The following is a 19,839-nucleotide window of genomic DNA, read 5'->3' as shown; positions in this document are numbered from 1 at the left end:
GAGTCTGAGAGAGTTGTAAATGAGGAGTGTAAGAGAGTTCACTATGACAACATGCAACACAACATAAAGTCATTTGTTCTGTTATTGGCATCAGCGCACATGAGAGGGCTGCCAGTGTCAAATGACTCTGGATTAAATGTATGTGTGTGCAGCACAGTCAAACAGAAAAGAGCGCTAGATACAGATGAATAAAAATATGAGCATCAGGCCTTGAAATGTAAGAAGAAAAAGAAGGTCACAGGGGGAGGTAAGGTTGTGTTTGGTGTTAGCGAGGTGGCTCTGCTCACAGTCAGGGCAGTGTGCCTGTCAGGTCATGCCTGGATTTGGTTGGGCAGCTGGAGTGTGTACTTGGCAAAGTGGAGCAGAGTGGCGCAGATCAGAGATGCAGTGATGCTCCTAGGGGATGTGGTGGAGGTTTGGCAGGGCCGGGGACAAGCAGGCCCAGACCGAGGCCAGACTGAGGCCAGAGGGAAGGACCAGGGCCAGGAGCCAACTCAGAGAGTGGAGCCTCTGTGTAGGATACCAGTGCTGTAGGCCAATAGCTCTCAGCTCTTGGCTGCCAAGTCCTATCATAGCAAGCTACTTAGACCTCCCTTACAGCAATTTGATTCAGTAAAGAATTTTATGTAGCTTGTTACTCTGTATAGGTGAGATGTTTCATAGCAGTAACATAAAGAAGTCTTTGCCATTTTGGTAAAAATAAATGGAAAATAAATCAGAATGAGCACATTTCCTCTAAGCTAGAGTTTGGGCCTTTTCTAGCAGCTCTTTGTATTTACTCTGCCTCATGTTTGTACTAGTTGTTATCTGGCAATCACTGCTGTGGTCCACAGGAGATGTGAAGTATGTCTCTAAGCAGGACAGGTGAATTAGAGAGCAATACAAACTCACACACAAGCATGTGCACAGACACACACATTTTGTATGAGTTAGGGCCGGGGCTTGTACGTCCTTGTGTAGAATGTGCTTGTGTGCACTTTTGTGTGTATGCGTGTGTGTACGCTTGGCTGCCAAGTGTGTGATTCTTGGTCACTGTGTATTTTGTCAGGATTGTGATTAATGACTCACCATCATAACACTGGAGGGTGAGACGTATTCATTCACACAAAGGCCCTCCTCGGGCCCTCTCTCTCTCTCTCTCTTTGCCACCTCATCTACTGAGAGGGCCAACAACTGGCCCTCACACCGGCCCTTTGTGCCTGTTAACCTCCACATTTATTTATCCTTCCACTTGTCCCTCTTTCACTTTCTCTAGATCCCTCTAAATGCTCAATTTTTCTTTTTTTCCCTCTGAATTCTTTCTCTCTGATTCAGTTCTATTCTATTGTAGTACACACATCACAATACCCAGCTTGAAGGTGAACTAAATCTTTCTAGGAGGCAACAAACCCAGGGACCAATAAGAGAATGTCCTTTATCTTTATCTGTAGCGAGATCTTTAAGGTGTGTATGTGTCAGTGTGTGCATGTTTGCATTTCTTCCTTGCACAAATATCAAGAGAGGCACATGCTCTGTATTCACCTCTATCCTCCTTTTCTTTAACACCCCCCCCCAACACACACACACACACACACACACACCACACACACACACACACACACACACACACACACACACACACACACACACACACACACACACACACACACACACACACAGGGCGGACTTTCTGGCTGCTGATTAATGACAGTCATTTGTCAGGCAGAGGTGGATAAAACAGTGAATATTATCTTTGCGCTAAGGGCCAGGGCACATCGCACTCTCCCCCTCGTGTCTTTCATAAGTGGTTGAACACAGCGGCACGCTGGGGCACGCAGACAGCCAGGCAGCCAGCAGATCTATTCTCATTACTTCTCTATTAGGACATCAGCTTCCACTGATCGGGCCCTACATCTTTATACCGACATCAGAGAGGGAAAGAGGTGGATGAAGGGTAAAGAGAGGAGGAGAGGAGAAGAGGAATGACAGAGAAAAAGAGAGGAACTCCATAAAGGGAAGGGAAACTTGACATTTCTGAATTTGATTAATACAAGTCTAAATCATCCTATTTGGGGAGTCATACTGCGGTACTCCCGTGGTAAATGGCATTTATCTGCCCTTATGCTGTCCTTCAGTGAAGAGATTAACAGATTTGCTTTGCAGATTGTCCACAAGAACATGACCTTCTGAATCAAATGCAAGAATGAGAGAAGGGCGAGAATGTAAACAGTAAAAGTTTGCTTGGTAGAAGTAAATATGCTGTCATGAAAACTATGTGGAAAAACTATGAAAGAGAATTTTTGGAGATGATAAGATGGCATTTTATTGTGATCTCCAGGGCGAGACTGAAAGCACTGTCAGTGCCCAGCCTGCACAAAAAAACTTTTGTGACTTAGATTATGATGATACACACTGCACTCTGTATCTGAGTGTGAATGTTTGAACAGGACAAACGCAATGCTGAGTAAGTGAAGGCCCTATCACTGGCTGAAAGCACAGAAGAATCTGGAAACAAATATTTAATGTTCCCCATCTTAAGTGGCTCAGCAGCAAATGCCTCAAGGTGACAGAGTACGACTTGTTATTTAATCTGGAAAATAATGAGGTGAAGTGATTACAGCAAGGTCAGAGTGAAGTCAGTGAAGGAGGCAAAGATTAGAGATGTGTATAACATGCAGTGTCGGATATTATTGTAATGGTGATAAGTTAGGGCGAAAATGTTTCCAGGAAGTGTTTAGTCCATATTCAAAGGGTGATTACATAGTAAAAATCCTTCATGGTGTTAATGTATTTTATTACAAGAAATATTTAATACCAAAAGTCATTAAAATAAATTGTTAAAAACTATTTAAAATCATGACAGTGAAAGTAGCACAAGTAATCAGAAACACTTTTCCACGTCTCCCCTGAACTGAACAGCCAGTTAGGGTTACTAGCTTAACTGTCATGAACTGACCTCCGGCTCTCCTTTACCCTTGGTACCCTCCATTGATTCTTGATGAAATCAAACACATCCACCTGGAACCACACTAAAAATGGCCCATGATCATTGTGAAAGACGCAGGTATCATTTCTTGCTCCTATTCAGAGCATGACAAAGAGGAACAAGGATTGGGAACACACCATTCTTGTCTCCCTCCCTTTCTCTAGTTCCAACCCTTTCTCTTTCCTCCCAGTGTCCCTGTCTCTCTCTGTGTCTCTCCAACTATGCGGCCAATAAATAGCGCAGCATGCTTAGTTATTTCCTCATTGGGACAGACAGAGAATGAGAGGTGGGGCTGAGTGCCACCGCCCGATATATGCACCTGACTGCCGTAAATCACAGCCACAGCAGTCCCATCTTCATGCTGGAGATTTAATGAACTACCGCGGGCTTTTTATGCCTCTTAAGGCTCGCTGAGTGACCACTTTGTAGTTGTTCAGAAGAGAGGCGACGCTGCCTCTGCCCACTAAATCTTCCCTGTGCCACTGAGGATAAAATCTCCCTTTATTCATGGGCTATTTACCAGATCCAGATTTATTATGGGGGGTGGTGGTGGGGTGCTCTAACAAAAGGGGGGTGAGAGACAAAACCCTGACTTCCCTCCTCCCCTTCCTCCCCCCAAGGCAGGCTGGGATAGAGACCTAGGGAGCCCGTCGACTCATCCTCATTGGGCTTGTTTGGTGATGAGGGGGGGTGCTTGTTTTTTTTATAGGGTAAAACTGCAGTTGGGACCTCAATGTGCCCTCTCATAATGAATGCACTGCTAAGGGCAACAACTAGACACTGGAGTAATGGTTAATGGAGTAAAAGCATGCAGTCTATACCTGAAAACACTCATTTATGCATGCAGGTTTGTGTGCACATTCACATGATTATTTAAGTGTAAAAATACTGCAACACATACACTATGTATATACCATCTGTCCCCTCACTGACCCACTGGTATTGTTTCCGTGGTAATGCCTCTGTGATCCCTTTGTTGTCCTGGCTGGCTGGGGAGGTCATGGGTGAAAGGTCAAAGAGATACTTATAGATACATGCCCTCTGTGATGGCTTTGTCAAAAAGCTCTTAACAATACCTTTGAATGTCTTCACCCCAAAAACTCACTCCCTTAAGTACACAAGTGTGTGCAAGCACATACACGCACAAATACACTTTGTATTGGTTTTGTTAAGTGCAGTTATACTCATATATGTTGGCACCCTTGAATGAGCACCTTTTTGCATCACATTCCTCTGGCATTAAAAATGCTAATGGCTAATGCTAACAGCTCACCTGTCGGTCCTCTGCGGTCTCACTCCTGCCTGCCACCACTTGTACCCTGCAGTTCATGGACTTTGCTGACCCAGCATTGACCCTGTTGCATTGTATCTCCTTGTTCCCCTTGAATAGATCCTGCACCCTCCTCCTCCCCTGGATGGGAGGTGTTCTTTCCACTGCACCCAACTCCTACTTTTTTTTTCTCTCTTTGTGTTTTCTCTGTTATTTCAACTCTGTGCCAGCCTGCTATATGCCTGTTCAACGGCATCTCCTGAAGAATCATCCTGGTTATAATTATGCCTCTTAGTATCTGTCATTTTGTGTCTCCATCATTTTCCCTCCCTCCGAAGCTCAAGGTCTTCACCCCATTGATGATACTCAAATGACGGACAGACTTTTTTTTTCTTTGTCTGTTCTGGCCCTCAAGCCCAAGAAGCAAGAAGACAACTGCGAATAGCTTTGAGCTCTATTACAACACACACAAATCACCATATACGTCCTCACCGTTATCCAAGAATAACCACACAACTTGAATGTTTCTAAACAAAACAAGTCCTTACGGAGCTCAGCAGACTTTTCAAGGGTTCACTGCCACTTTCTCATTAGCAGCATGAAAGAAGTGTGCCAGAAAACTCCATTGGTGCACAGACACAGCAGTGAGCTTTTGAGTTTGAGCAAAAGTTTTGCTCAATAATAATTCATAAAAAAGCTCACAGATTAATTACTGAATTTGATCTCACTGGAGAAACTCTCTGAGAATTTAAAGTTACCAGAGATAAGGGGGACATCAAACAGCCACATGTGTTTGCTTATTTTTAAAAAGCTGGGACTTGTTATCAGGGCTGGGCAGGACTTTAGGCTCCACACATCTTGTTGTTGTGGAGCCTTTCTAGTCTTGAGTGTGCTGAGGAGATGGGGGTGGTGGGGTGGTGGTGGTTAATGGCAGTATTGGTGTGTGTGTGTATGATGGAGCTCGAACCCTGCTGCTAACCCCCCTCCTGCACAGGCAGAGGCCGGTGTCTGGATGGGTGCCAGAAGTTCTGAACTAATATTCACAATAATGTTCCTGCTCTGAGGGGCCAGCGACAGAAAACACTGTGGAGTCGTGCCAGCTTTTACTCCCCTCCTGTTCTCCTCTTTCCATTGCCCCACCACACCTCCCTCAGCTCTGGGAGTCTCTCTTTCTGTAGTTCTACCCTTCTCGCTCTCCCTCTTTTTAACCATTTTTTAAAGCTTATGGCAGAGTGAAGTGTGCTTGTTGATGTACTGTGTGTGTGTTTGCTGCATCACAACATTGGTATCACAGCACCATTAAAAGCAAAAGTATGCACACAATTGCTAGTCCACTTGTGTTTCTATGTGGTCAGTGTAAACTGTAGGATTTTTGTTATTAATAACTGAAATGGCAACAGTTATTTTTAAATCATATCTTATATAGAAGTATCAAGAATATTTCTCATTATACTGCACATTGGAAAATATATAAATTTCTGCAGTCTAACAAACATGTTTTATACTTTATTGTTGTATAGAAAAATACATGCAGAACTTTAAATTCTATTTAGTATTAAGCCTGTATGACATAATAAATAAACACAAGGCATACCAACAAGAATAAATACATTTAAAAATTTGGAAAATTTCCATTCAAACATAAAGCTCAGTGCCTCATACACCTACATGTTTACAGTAGATTTGACCACTATTCCTCTTCACTGTTGAAGTTTGACTTTAGCATAAGGTGCCATTAGAGCCATTATGTTTTGTCACTTTAAATAATGAAATAGTTTTAAAATTGAGTAGTTTGAGCTGATGATTTGGCGTCAGTGCAGCTCTATGAGCCGTCTCATGTTGCTTCAAATATTCACATGCCACAGTGCTGACCGCCGGGCCTCTGTGATGGCTGACCAACGGCTGGATTTGTAATTAAGGTACCTCAGAGTTCTTTTTCAAGATGTCCTCCCATTATTTCTTCTCCCTCTACAGTATGTATGACATCTAGTCAAATCCCAAGGTGCACCTTAGCCAGTCTCCATATCTCACAGTTCCTAAATTCTCATCTAACACAACTGAGGTTCATGTACTTATGTGACCCGACCGGTGATCCCTGAATGGTAATTCTGTCTCAGACTCGTATTGAATATGGCCTTTGGCTCACTTCACAGCACACCAGTGGAGACCCAGTGTTTTATTGCGCTCTCTATATATGTTACGCTGCTGAATGTGGGGCAGGGAGACAGAGATGTACTGTATCTCCTCTGAGCCATCTCCTCTCACCACTCTTTATAGACCCTAATCACACCGGTGGCATTTATCTTTGCATTGTGTGGGTGTTTGTATGTATGTTTAATATTTGTGTGTGCAGATAAAATTGCCTATGTCCATATGTCCATGTATGTCTATATGTGTGGGTCCATGCTTGAATGTGTGTGTTGGTATATGTGTGTTAGAGGCATGCGCCCGCTGCACCTCACCTCCCACAACCACCCTGCTGATTGTTCCACTGATGATAGAATGCATCATACCCTCCCACACCTCCCCCAGCACCCCAAAAAAACTGATGATGCTGTCGACCCGAAATCCCTTTTGTAGCCTTACCATCGGGAATCACCATAAATAACCATGACATCATCCCATTCTTATCTATGGGACGTCCCATGCTGATCGATAGCATGGCTCCTGCAGTGTAAATAGCTTCTAATGCCCCATCTTCCCCTTCAAATAGGTCTACATTATTTATGATGGCTGTTAGGTTACCAGTCCAGGACACAATTTATTTCACCCCACCCCTGCTCCTATTATACCACTGCTTTTGAGTCTTGATGGGAGACTGGGGCATGGGGTGGGAGATTGGGGGGAAGCATTCATCGCACACAGAAAAAAATACACACATGCCTGTGCTCACAGAGCGCCCACAGACACACATACACCATGAACTCCGAGAGAGGTCCAAAAGGCTCATCACTGGGATGAGGTGGTGAGAGGAAAAGGAGGAGGAGGAGGATGGAGGAAAAATAAGGAGGAGTGGAAGTGGACCTGAGTGCTGCCTGGTCCCACCCTGTGGTAACGATGGGACATCCGTTACTCGGATGACAGTGAGAGTGGCAGGCCTATTTGCGCGGCCGCCGGCGCGCTGTGACGGATTGGACAGACAGAGCGGTTGGAGGCTGCGTGGAAGTGACAGGCTGCATTTCCATTTGGGTGAAAAATCTGGCTAACGTGGCTAACGTGGCTGGCTGGGTGAGGAGAAAAGGGGCCACATGGGCTGGCCGGGGCCCAGTCTGTCTGCTGTTTGCTCACTGGTTGGTCAGTGAACCCTTCTCTTAATGTATTTGTATGACTGTCTGTCTGTCTGGGTTCCTCAAATTGCATCAGAACACACACATGAAAGCATTTAACAAGATGAAACATAAAACAGATAATAAATGATTTCACAGCAGATACTTGTGTTAGGAGGAATTCTCATTTGAAGTACTCTGATTTAGTGGTCCTAGAAAAAGTTGTTTTCTTAGTAAAATTTTACATTTATACAAGAAGAGTTAAAAAGGCTTAAAATGAATAACCCCCCAACACAAACACACACAGCTTCACACATGGGAGTAATATGTTGTCTAGATGTGTGTAAGGATGTGTAAGGATATGAGTGTGTGTATGAGTTAGTCTGCTTATGTTTGCAGAGCTCTGCCAGCACCATGCTGTTGGATTGAGACAGACATGGCAGAGGATTATGGGAATTAAGTATATCAACAAAGACAGTTTATAACTGCCTCTCGTAGACACTAGAATAACACACTGTTTCATATTCATCATTTAACAAAAATACAAAGCTATACATGAAGCAAGCAGCCCTCCTGTGAAAACTTTTATGTTTAAAAGTGTTGGGTTTGTAGACTTTTTTCGCCAAGGGGATGGAAAGACAGATTTTTTGCTGAGGTGGACAGCTCAGAGGGGCAGCAAAGTATTATTGTGTGTGAGAACGGCCTGAGGAATGTTCATCCTCACGCCTCATTGGTGTTCTCATTGCTGTGTGCAGATCGAGCAGTGGAGATGGGACACCATAGATTTACGGGACGTGTCAGAAGCTTCACATCCTCGGGCCCCCTGGGGCCAATCTCCTGTCTTGATCTGGCCTGCAAGGAAAACAGCCGTCCCTCACAGCCTGACAGTGAGGTGGAGCCATCCAAACACACAGGGAGGACGGAGACTGGTGGAAATGAGGAATGTAAAGGAGGGAGGGGAGGGATGGAGGGAGGCCACCTTTGGCGAGGGCCGCTGCAGCTCTGGCAGTCTGATTCTTCCCATTAACAGTGATGAAATCGCCAAGTTGGGCTCCTGCAGAAACTGAAGGCTGATGACTGTATCTTAGTGAAGTAACGTCAATGGGAAGTTTCCATGGTGACGGGCATAAACAAACAGTGGCTGATCTGATCAAGGCCTGCTGTTCAACAGGTGTTCACATTCAGTAGCTATTAGCCGTAGCTTAGTCATAGCCTTATTAAACTTACTTAATAAGAGAGAGAGAAAGAGTATGTGTGTAAACTCTCTCTCTCTCTCTTTCCCCCCACAATCTTTCTCAGCATCGCTCGTAAACCTCAGAATCCTCAAAGAGAGAAGTTCTTGCTGCCTAAAGCCCACAAAGGCTTTTTTGTCCCCTGCAGGAACTGGTAGCTGTTCAGGAAGTAGAGCCCCGTGCCAGCAGGATGATTTATGGCTCTGTGTCCTGGGTGGCGGTTGGACCCAGTCCCACTGTCACTCAGGGCCAGAGAGAAGCACTGCATGGCCCAATCAGAGGCTGCCCAGAACTCTAAAGACATTACAATGCCTGTCATAAAGTGGCTTGGAGGGAAGGGAAGCAGTCATAAAACAGCCTGGGGAAAGAGAACAATTGGAGGAGAGAATACGGATGACACAAACCCTGTTTTAAGAGACTCTGGCCTAGTCTGTCTTGGCATCCTCTCCTCTCCTCTCCTCTCCTCTCCTGGGCTGATGACAAAGCGTAATTCGGCTGAGAATTTGATTTTGCAAGACTTTTTCTCATCTGTGCAGAAGACGCTAACTCGTTAGGACTTCACAGGGCTTGCCAGGACTGGAGACAACAATTAGTTTGTTGGAGATGTCAGAAATGGCCACTGAGTTTTGCAGGAAGAAATCCTTTGTGACGGATTGGTGCTGACAACGCAAGCCGACGAGGAGGGAGCGACAGGCTCCCAGAGCGCCCTGTTTAGTGGAGGAACCTTTGGGCTGCATTAACCCTTATCTGTGAGCGCCCACGAACAAAGTTCCCTCACAGACTACCTGCTGTAGCCTGGAAAATCCTATTACAGACTGCAGGGGGACACTTGGGAACACTCCACCGGGAAATCTGTCTCCCTCGGCACGTACCAGAGACAGGACATCGAGTTCTCTCTCCACCTCCTCAGCTCATTCTGCCTCTCTTTCATTCACTCTGACTGATTTTCTCTCTCTGTTGTACTCTTCTCTCCCCTTTATCTGTCTTTCTTTTTCCTCTGCCTCATCTATCACTCTTGTTTTCACCCTGTCTAGTTGTCTAGTTTTGCCTATCCTATCTGCTCACAGACTACCCCCTCGGTCGCTATGCATAACCACGTTTTAACTCTCTTTTTTTCATCCCAGTCACCCCTCTCACCAAGGAGAGAAACACTATCTGTTCCCCACCATCTTCGGATGAGTGAGCTGCATTTATCTGTGGATTTAAGGGTGACTGCTATGTGTAGAGCTCAATCCCCTGCCCCATGCTCAAGTTTAGAAAAACATAATACAAAACACATGCGCATACAGTACGCTCGATGTCTAATCCAATATATCCAATAAGCATTCCCTTTTTATTGCTCAATTTACGTCTTCAAACAATGAACAATGCTGGGTATGAAAAAGATACCCTGCAAAAGCTGCTGTAATGTAGTTAGAATAACATTCCTGGAGTCACTCTGAGTGTAAACAAGAAATGTAACTCTGCAGAACACAAATGAAGCCTGATTTGCAGCATATGTAGCCTATAGTGCAGTATCAAGACACACTGAAAGAACATTTGTAGAGGAGTAGTTATAATATTTTGTAGCCAATATGTACCATTACTCAACTCCTTTCATTAAAGTTACATATTATTCTGATCTTGTTACTCTGTGGTTGTACAAGCAGGTAGAGCAAAGACAGCATCTACCACATAGTTCTCATTATTTAAAAGGAATGCATGTTTATTCTGAATATGATTAAACACCCCCTATTGTAATTATGCAATGACACAAATTGATGGACTGTATCATTATTATGCAACCTGAAACCAATTACAAAACAATTATTGACCAGGATGTGGTCCTGGGTTATTACCATGGTAATTAACCCCATTAAATACAAGACCCACACTAATTTAAAATGTGACCTTCAAGCACTGTACAAACTATTAACAAATACACTGTTACTTAATTGGTGCTTGGTGCAACAGTAGCCCCCCCCCCCCAAAAAAAAAAGAAAAAAAAAACTGCTTTTGATTGCAAAGTGATGGTGTCATGAGCAGCTGGTCTCAGGTGTATGGGCAAGGACATAGAACAATGTAAACTGCAAGGGAGGAGGAGACATATTCAGAACTTATGCAAATATAGTTATACCACAATGTAAAAAGATAAAGCCCCTTTAAGGGCATTATATTTTTATATATTAAATGATTATTGATTATGATTATTGAAATGTTAAAGTATGAGCAGGATTTGAGGTGGAGCTAAATTTATCCACCTCCAATGGGTAGTTTAGCTTTATTCAAAACAATGCATTATATTTTATAAACTGATCATAAGTTTAAATGTGAAATATTAATCTGACTGTGTGCATGAGTAGAAATTTAAAGAAACATAAAAATAAAACGTGCAAGTAAATTACAAATGCCTCTGAATTGTATTTAAGGATAGTACTAAAGAAAATACACTATCTTGCTTTCTACATTGGTAAAGCGGATATCACAGATGCTGTGTGACTAAAGTGCATTGCAATACTGCTTATACTGGTAGTACTAAGGGAGTGCTAGGTTTATCACCTTTCCACAGACTATTGCTAAAACTATTACAGTGCTTTATATCAGCCAAGATAGACACCACATTTTTATTTCTCTTATCTTTTAATAGTTGGTGTTAGCGAGCAGTGTACGCAACATACTCCCACCCTGAGCAACCTGATGTGGTCTTCTCTTCTGTCAATGATTTGCTCCTCAGAAATCTTTGGCTTTTTGCACTTACTCCCAGGCCACATCTGAGGTGAACAGACAGGGCCAGCTCACAAATATTGACTTTCCAATAACATAAGAGTGCACAGCAGCCTATCATATGGCTCGAATTAAAGCATTATGACATAATAGAGCAAAGTCGGGGTTAAGACCTCATTACTGCCACCCGGGGCCTCTGCTTTCTCTCTCTGTGAACCTGGCAGCTCTCAGTTCTGGTTTTGGACCTGCTCCACTCTAATTGGAGCAGCAATATGGAGTAATTGGAAGAGGGCTACGGTGTTACCGTGCTGAATATGGCCCGGCCTGCGTTTTTTAGCACTTAACCCAGTAATAAGCTCTCAGTCTAGACCGCACTGTCCCATTACCCTTTGAACTGCAGCACAGAGACAGAAGAGCGATTTAAACATGTGACTGAACACACGACACACACACTCATGGACACAGACATGGATACATAAGTATATGGAGATTGTGACTGTGTGTAGGTTATAATAGCCGTGAGAGAGTGAGGTAGAGTCTGGCAGAGGCTATGAGGACCAAGGGCCTTGGCTTGTGCCTGTTTGCATAGCTCTGACCACAGACACAGAGAAAGTGGTTTCGTAGAGCAGTATTAGCTTTTGATTATTTGCGTTAACCGGTACTTAGATTTACTGCCTGGGTAATGTGATCTGACTGGTAGTTAAGCACTAGCGGCAACTTGGGGCAGGAAAGCCAGGACAGAGGTGCTGTTCCCCTCTCTGTTTCCCCGGACTGGACCAATAAAAAGCTTGCAAGCTCTGCCCCGGAGTCGCTGTCTCTCCCTCTCTCTCACCCTCCCCATTGGGAAGACATTTGGAAACAATCAGTTGTGTGTTTTAAAGGAAGGCCCTTCCCCTATCAATCCCCCTAGATAAGGTATCTATGAGCCTGGCTCTGTGGCCCCGCACACGGAATTCATCACCTCGGTTTCCTGAACGCTGTTTAGGGGTCCCCTCATTTTCACTTCTATCTGTGCAGAGTGCAGGGGGCACATTTTGTGTGTGTGTGTGTGTGTGTGTGTGTGTGTGTGTGTGTGTGTGTAAATCTAGGGGGTTTACTGTGTTGGTGTAGATTTGTGGGTAACTGTGAGTATGCAGCTATAGCTAAGTAGTGTGTGTGTGAGTGAATAATAGTACTTTTTTTTTTTTGCCTTGGGGAGCTGTGTAGACAGTTGACGAGGTGCGTTTGATTTGAATGCCTAACCTGGGTGGAGTCAATAGCTCTTGTACATTCCCTCACTCCTTTCCTAATGTTACTTCACTGCTTTTACCACATTTATTGCTTATAGAGTTGTCAATTAATAGGCAGATGTTTGGTAGACCACATAAATATCTCATTCTTGTGGAGAATTTAATTCAAGCTAGTAAACTTTGCTTCATGTCATCCTCTCTTCTCATTTGTCCTTTTACTTTCCTCTGTAAAATCATTCAATAACAGAAATGTCTTAGAAATAATGGCTTTGACAGCGACTTTGCAGTTTCCTTGCTCCCAAAGTCTTGCAGTGTACGTCTACCTCAGAGCATTCAGACTGCCATAACAGCTGAAGATAGATGGTGTAAATGTGTGTTACAAGGCAGTCGCATTTATATCGCGCCGATGAGTCAATGCACCTACATATAAATTCTATTATATCTGTGGCTGTCTAGACGTTTGTCATTGTGTTACTGGGTTCACCCTGCGTGTTCTCGAACAAATCAGCTTCCCTTTCTTCTGCTCAGGGTGTGTTACGTGTGTGTTGTGACTCCCACAATCAGCTAGTCAGATTTTTGTCTGCATCCCGACAGGTCGCATATAATGGAGGGCCAAACATGCCCCCCCCCTGAGCTTTTCAAACAGGTGAACTCCTTCCTCATCCCTCTATTTTCCCAACCCCCTTCTTCAATCAAATAAGTCCTTCCATTCACTTCAGATCTAATAAGGCCCATGACCTTTGCCCTGCTTGGATGGACCCCTAATGAGAGCCTCCTTCACCTGGTATTGTGCTGCTGGCTACACCTTCCGACTGGCATAGCCCCCACTCACGCCTGCCTTTGTCCTCCTGCAATTCACTCTGACTTTGTTCAGTTAGTTAACCTAGCTTCCCCTCCCTGCTGGGAACTCAGACAGAGAAAAAGGGAGGAGGAGGAGGAGGTGGTGGTGGGGGGGTTGTCAGTGCTAGGGAATGAGAGGGAAATCAGAAATTTGTATACTTTTTTTTCATCCTCTTAAACTGGGGGAGAGGAGTAGCTTCTACACAAAGTGAGGGATTTGACTGACCCTGCACTCATGTATGAGAATCCTCTCACACTTTCTCTATTTTACACTCTTGAATGTGCCTCATCTCCTAGCTCTTCTCACATGAGATTAGAACGTCAATAACACCCCCCCAAACACACACACACACACACACACACACACACACACACTAGCCTCAACCAGTACCAACAAACGACAGATTAACCCAAAGAAAGGGATTACCAATCAACTGAGAGGCAGGGAGATGGACCCCCAGCTTGTTTTGTCTTGGGAGGTTTTGAATGGACATCACTCCCGTCCAAGACAATCAAGCTCCAGTTACACTGGCTGGGGAGCTCATCTCCCTCACAGACACCAGCAGAGACAAAAGCAGACACAGACACACACGGCTGAAGACATAACTGAGGCTGTCTTAACAGAGGGGAGGCTGCACACACACAGTGCCATGTGAAGCAAGTGAGAGGCCAGGGGTGTTTTGGTAAGTCTGCAGGTTAAATGCACATGATGTTTACTCACCAGGATTGGTGCCAATTCAATTCAATGGGTGACTTGATTAAATTGTTAGAAAACTAAGTTAAGTTTTAAACTGTTAAACATGACTATAAAAATAGAGCATTACTGTCAATCAAAAATAGCTGATGGGCTTGGGTCTTAGAAATGCACACATACTTAATAACATAATATGATATAAAGAGGTAACAATATATTTAATTTCATGAGGAAGTTCAGCTGTATTTTTGCAATTTAGGATGACTATGTTGATGTGACAAATAAATTGGGCTACTAAAATATTTGGTTAACAGGAGAAGATAATGATGATGGTTAAAAAACTACACTAAGAGGAGGAATGAGATCATATACTAAGCCATGGTCTTAGCTCAAATCCAGCACAACCATTCTCCCCACCTCCATATTTATTTTCATCCCCTCAACCCCCAGCACTTATCTTACCCTGAGGTCTATCAACTATTTGTCTCAACTACTGGTCTTACACACGGGAGCGTAGCTGTAATTACAATCAAAGAGGGTATAATTAAAGGATAGGTGTTTCCTCAGCAGCACAGCTCTCATAAGACACAAAAACAAGTCACTTGTTCAGAACACTCTGTCTACACGGTGACACATTTCCCTCCTCACACTATCCGGTCTCACACAACAGATTTTAGTGGTCTTTATTGTCTTCATTTACAATTCATTAAGTGCCAACGAGACCCAAGTGTATGCTGTGAACTGCTCCTTCATTATTACACACAGTGTCTCAGCAGCCAGTTAGTGCTCTTCTCAAGAGAGAGAACAGGTCCCACAATGATGTCAGTGCAGCCGTTGTGTTCATGCAGCACAATGCATTGACAACCGCCATTCACATCGCCCTCACAGCCGCAGGACTTTTTCACTTTGGATTTCTAAAAACTATATGTGTGTATGTATGTGTGTGAAAATGTGAAGATGTGTGTCCATTGAGAGGTGCGTGAGTGACAGAGAGGTTCATCCCCAGCGCCTGCCTTTCTAAGCGCTGCTGTGGGCAGGGCCATCTCCACTGACAGTGGATGGGATGTGGCAGGGGCTCGGGGATTAAGGGGCTTTTAGCCGGGACTGAGAGTGGCTCTTTCTCCCTGTGACAGAGAGAGGTGACAGGCCGTCAGTGCACAGGGGACAGGCGGACAGCCAGCCAGAGACATCTGCATTCATTCAGGACAGCGGCTTATCCGTGCACAAAAAAATACGCCCTCTCGAAACGCCCTCCGTCCACACTCTCACACTCGGTCTTATGCACACATGCACGCATGCACATACACAAGAGCGTATGTGGATACACATGTGACACACAGACACACAAAACCCTGATTCCAGAATTGACCTTTCGTAGAGTTCATACTGTCTGTGCAAACTACAAGAGCACCAACCAACTACACTTGAAAAATGACCTGAAAACTTGCCCTGATTTTTTTGCTGTTTCCACTGTTTAGTAAATATGAGCCATCATGTGCTTGCACCATAACCACAGGCTCTACAGGCTAATGTTTAATCATAAAATGTCTTCTGGAATCTGAAATCGAACATTTTTTATCCAACACTAATAAAAAAAACATCACTTTATTTATTTCTCATTGAAATGCAACATTTTCAGTTGACAACAGTTAAAAGGATGGGGCTCCTCCTGATCGGGCATCTGCCTCTCCTCCCTCCATCCTCCCATCCTCCCATCCTCTCATGACCAGGAGGTTCAGGAGACAGGCAGAGCCAGGAAAGGCCCTGCCCAGCCACCTAATCCTCTATTCCCATTCACCATCACTGCTAATCTCCTTCACCACCACCCCGCCACCTCCACTGCCACCACCACCACTATCGCCTCCACCTCCGCCTCTCACTCAAGAGGTGCACAAAAGCCCTAAGCACCCCTGTCCCGCCCCACTCACCATCCCACCCCTTCTCGCACCCCTAACCTGCTCCGCCCATCGCTGCTACAGCAGGAGGCACCCGGTTTTCTAAGCCCAGGACCCATAATCCCGTGGGGCTGCGAGTTTGGGTGAGCCCAAAGGCTCATTGAGTGCTGGATAACTCTCTCCCGGACTCTAACTCTCTGTCTTATTGTTGCTGCTGCTGAGAAGAGGACAGACACAAATGGAGTTTGAATTTCAATGTGCCCAGCGACTCAGAGAGAGAGACAGCAGAATATGGACTGGAGGGCATCCAGGCATTACGAGTATTTTCAAGCAAAGCCATGGAGAAATACATGTAAATACTGTGGGCAAGTGCAGGCCACCTCATCCTTACTCTGTCACATGAAAAATAGAATGCAATATTTTGTGGTTTTTCCATTTTATTACATTGAAATTGCTGAATAAATTTTGGGGAAACAAATTGAGTTCTTAACCCTGTCTTATTCAAAACTCTTCTAAGCTGTTACAGTAACTTAAGTCAAAACCATGTACTTATCTTTGGTAATAAAATGCGTCATCAGCTTTGTTCTGGTGGATCCCAATGAGACTTGGGAGTCCTCACCAACCCATTCAATTTCCATATACATTTCAAACCAGTTGGATTCAGTTGAAACTCTTGTTCTCTTTTTATTAGATATCAATCGATCTTCTATGTTAAATACACGAGATGACATAAATTCCCTAATGTTAATAAATCAAATCTAGTTTAAACTTACTTTCACTTACTTCACTTGATTTTTCTTGAAATCAAAGTAAATCTCTGCAGAAAGCCCTTCTTTAGATAAGGCAGAACTCTGATGACTGATGTAAGTATTTTATACTGACACATCGGACTTAAATAATTACATTCACGAAGAAAAACGGTTCCCTCACATATAAATTATAAACTTACTGGACTGCATACAAATACATGTCCACAAATACTCAGATATACACACAGATACACACAGTGGGCACATGACTGCTGGCACAGTCAGCACTTCAGTTCTGCATACGACAGTGTAGGTGAGCGTCGCAGCCTGACAGACCCCTCACTGCTGCCTTTCTACCCCTTATTTACCGAAGCTATCTTTCCCATAAGTCACCATTCCTGTATTCATAAAGCATCATGGACGCTGTAACTCACTCTTCCCCTTTATGAATAAAGCCCCCAAATTTATGGTGATGGCGCTGAGGAGCGGTGGCCTCCCTGGTGACAAACTTCCCCCAGTCTGTCACCACTGGCCTGAGCCGCTCAGGGCCCTCCATCAAATTCTCCAGATGGGAGCGCCACTTTATCGTTCCCCGGTCGGTGACATCACCTCGCCGCGCCGCACGGAATTGATGATGAAAGCAAACATATCTATCTTAACTCACATTTACCAAATCAATTTTATTTTTACAGACCCTCCGCGGGCTTATTGGCATATTGACGGTTTGCAGGCGGGGGTGGGTGGGGGTTTGGGGGGTTGTAGTGGGAGGGGTGAGGGATGGTAAACGGGTGGGCATGGGAGGGGGGGGGTCAGGAGGGCTTAATGGCGTTTACCATATTTAATGCAGAGGGATGTCATCACTGAATATCCATTCTGAATAATGTGGCATTTCATCATAAATTCTTTACAACTTATTTACTTAATGGAAAGAGTTATGGCTTGCTGTCAGGGTGGTAATTAAACATTGTGATACAGTGCTGCCTCGCCAGGATCCCATCTTTCCCCTCAACCCCCCCGCACTGCCTGCCCCCAGACACACACACATACACACTCACATCCCAGCTCCTCAGCTTTTTAAATACATATTATTATTCAAGCTCCCCATAAATTACCACTGGATTAAAATTCATGAAACCTCTTTTTCCTTTATTTCCTTCCCTGGGAAAAAAGAATAACCAAGAGAGCTTGTTCAACCAGCTGTAAATCTCTTTGAGAGGGACAGAGACTTTCTATTTAGATACTGTGTTATGAAAATGGTCAAAAATGAAGAGTTTTTCCTCTCACTTCAATTTAAGGAACATTTATATATTGCGTCTCACCCGGCAGTTGATAATGAGGGAGAAGTTGTTTCCTGGAGAAATGTAGTCCAGAGTGAAAAAAAAGAAGAAATTTATTTTGGTTTGGTCTGAGCCAAAACCACGGAGTCAGAGCTGATGGGCTAGAGTAATGCTCTATGATGCAAACCCAACAAGCACCAGTCCAAATCCAAAACTATTTATATGAGCCAAATGTTGATACTTTACCAACACGTTCTCAGTCAGCTTTAAAGTGCAGCATTAAAATGGACTTGGGGTTAGGGAGACTCTGGTAAGAGAATGAATGCTGTATTGAATCGCCTTTTTATTTAAACATGAACACATTTAAACCTGTGACTTTTCACTTTATGAACTCCATGGTCAGCGATTCTTAATGAGCTTGGTTCTGTTCTACAAAGGGACAAAGGCCTGAATATGAAGGACTAAATCCTCACATCCAAATTAGAGAGGATCTATTTTGGGAGACTAAATGAGGCTGATACTCTGCCAGTCCCTTCCTCCTGCTCTATAAAACCCAACTAGCCTGACACTGACAGAGACCACATCTAACCTTTGACCTTGTCCTGTGACCCTGTCTTCGATTTTTTGTGCCGGCTGACCAATATGTGATTTGCCAATGGCCGCACTGGGTCCCTAACCAGGATGAAGAAGGGATTTATGGCTTTTCGTTTTAATTGAGTTAAGAGCACAACCTCGACTCCCTTTTCTTTCAGTGGCACTGAGCTAACATTACATCACTGGGCAACAAACGACAACAACAGCTTTGTGGTCACTGGGCTAAATGTGAACATGACGACATGGGAGGAAATAAAAAGAGGACTGATGTGAATGCTACAGTGTATATTGGCCAAGGAAAACCCCCCTTGTCAGAAAGTGTGCTACTACTGGTGCAGGAAAACCTTGTGACTGCAATGTTGATGTTTATAATTGAACGAAAGCGTGAGCTGCTCTGTTACAAATTTCTTTACCCTAGCTGCCATGAAATATATCCCCAAACCATTGAAAAATATGGTGGCCACTGTGCGAATGAACTCTTTTCTGAATTCTTGATACTCAACTGCAGCACACTTAAGGAAACATTAACATCTGTCAGCATCTATGTGTGTGAAGGTACTGACTCTGCAAAGCAATAATTTCAGAACATGTTAACACCATGAACATGAACTTCTATATTATGTTCCTACCTCCCAGCCTTGAGCGGGGTCTCGGAGACAAGGCCTGTGCTCTCCTTCATATGGTCCAAAACGCTCCCCGATGTTTACCTTCCTGCGGCTCCAGATGCCCAGGCCTCCGCCTGGAACTGCTGACTGTCGCAGTTCAAAGTCCAGGGGAACGGTCAAATCTTCTTGGGATAAAAACATGCTTGGATGTTGGAATGACAACGGGTCCCGGGGTGAAGCCTCGTCATCGGAGAGCAGTGGGGACGCCGGATCCTCTGCCAGAGCCGAAGAAGGTGTGGGATCACCATCGGAGCCGCACACGTCATCCAAGATGTCGGAAGAGTAAAGAGCAAACTCATCATCACCGTCACCTGTGAAAGAAACAGAAAGAGTCTCTACGTGAGGGTGATTGTTTGATGGCCACAAATTAACACAAGCAACTGGTTATGTTTCTGGTCAGGAAAATAATCACACTGACAAAAACTCAGAAGATGCCTCCTGTCTTCATCCATGAAGAACA

The 19,839-nt window shown here is 44.2% G+C and overlaps 1 protein-coding gene across 13 annotated transcripts in view; it reads right to left on the bottom strand.

Annotated features, from left to right (window-relative positions):
- The window catches only part of mecom (MDS1 and EVI1 complex locus), a 129,658-nt gene that overhangs the window by 69,117 nt on the left and 40,702 nt on the right, over positions 1 to 19,839 (bottom strand). For all 13 annotated transcript variants that reach the window (XM_018681141.2, XM_018681136.2, XM_018681134.2 and 10 more), the window contains exon 2: positions 19,344 to 19,690. In XM_018681141.2, the coding sequence (XP_018536657.1) occupies positions 19,344 to 19,690 (347 nt within the window). The remainder of the gene's footprint in view (positions 1 to 19,343; positions 19,691 to 19,839) is intronic.

Source organism: Lates calcarifer, linkage group LG21, assembly GCF_001640805.2.
Source record: "Lates calcarifer isolate ASB-BC8 linkage group LG21, TLL_Latcal_v3, whole genome shotgun sequence".
Classification (NCBI taxonomy): Eukaryota; Metazoa; Chordata; class Actinopteri; family Centropomidae; genus Lates; species Lates calcarifer.
The sequence above is the reverse complement of the archived record's forward strand: the minus strand, read 5'-3'. Positions and strand labels throughout refer to the sequence as shown.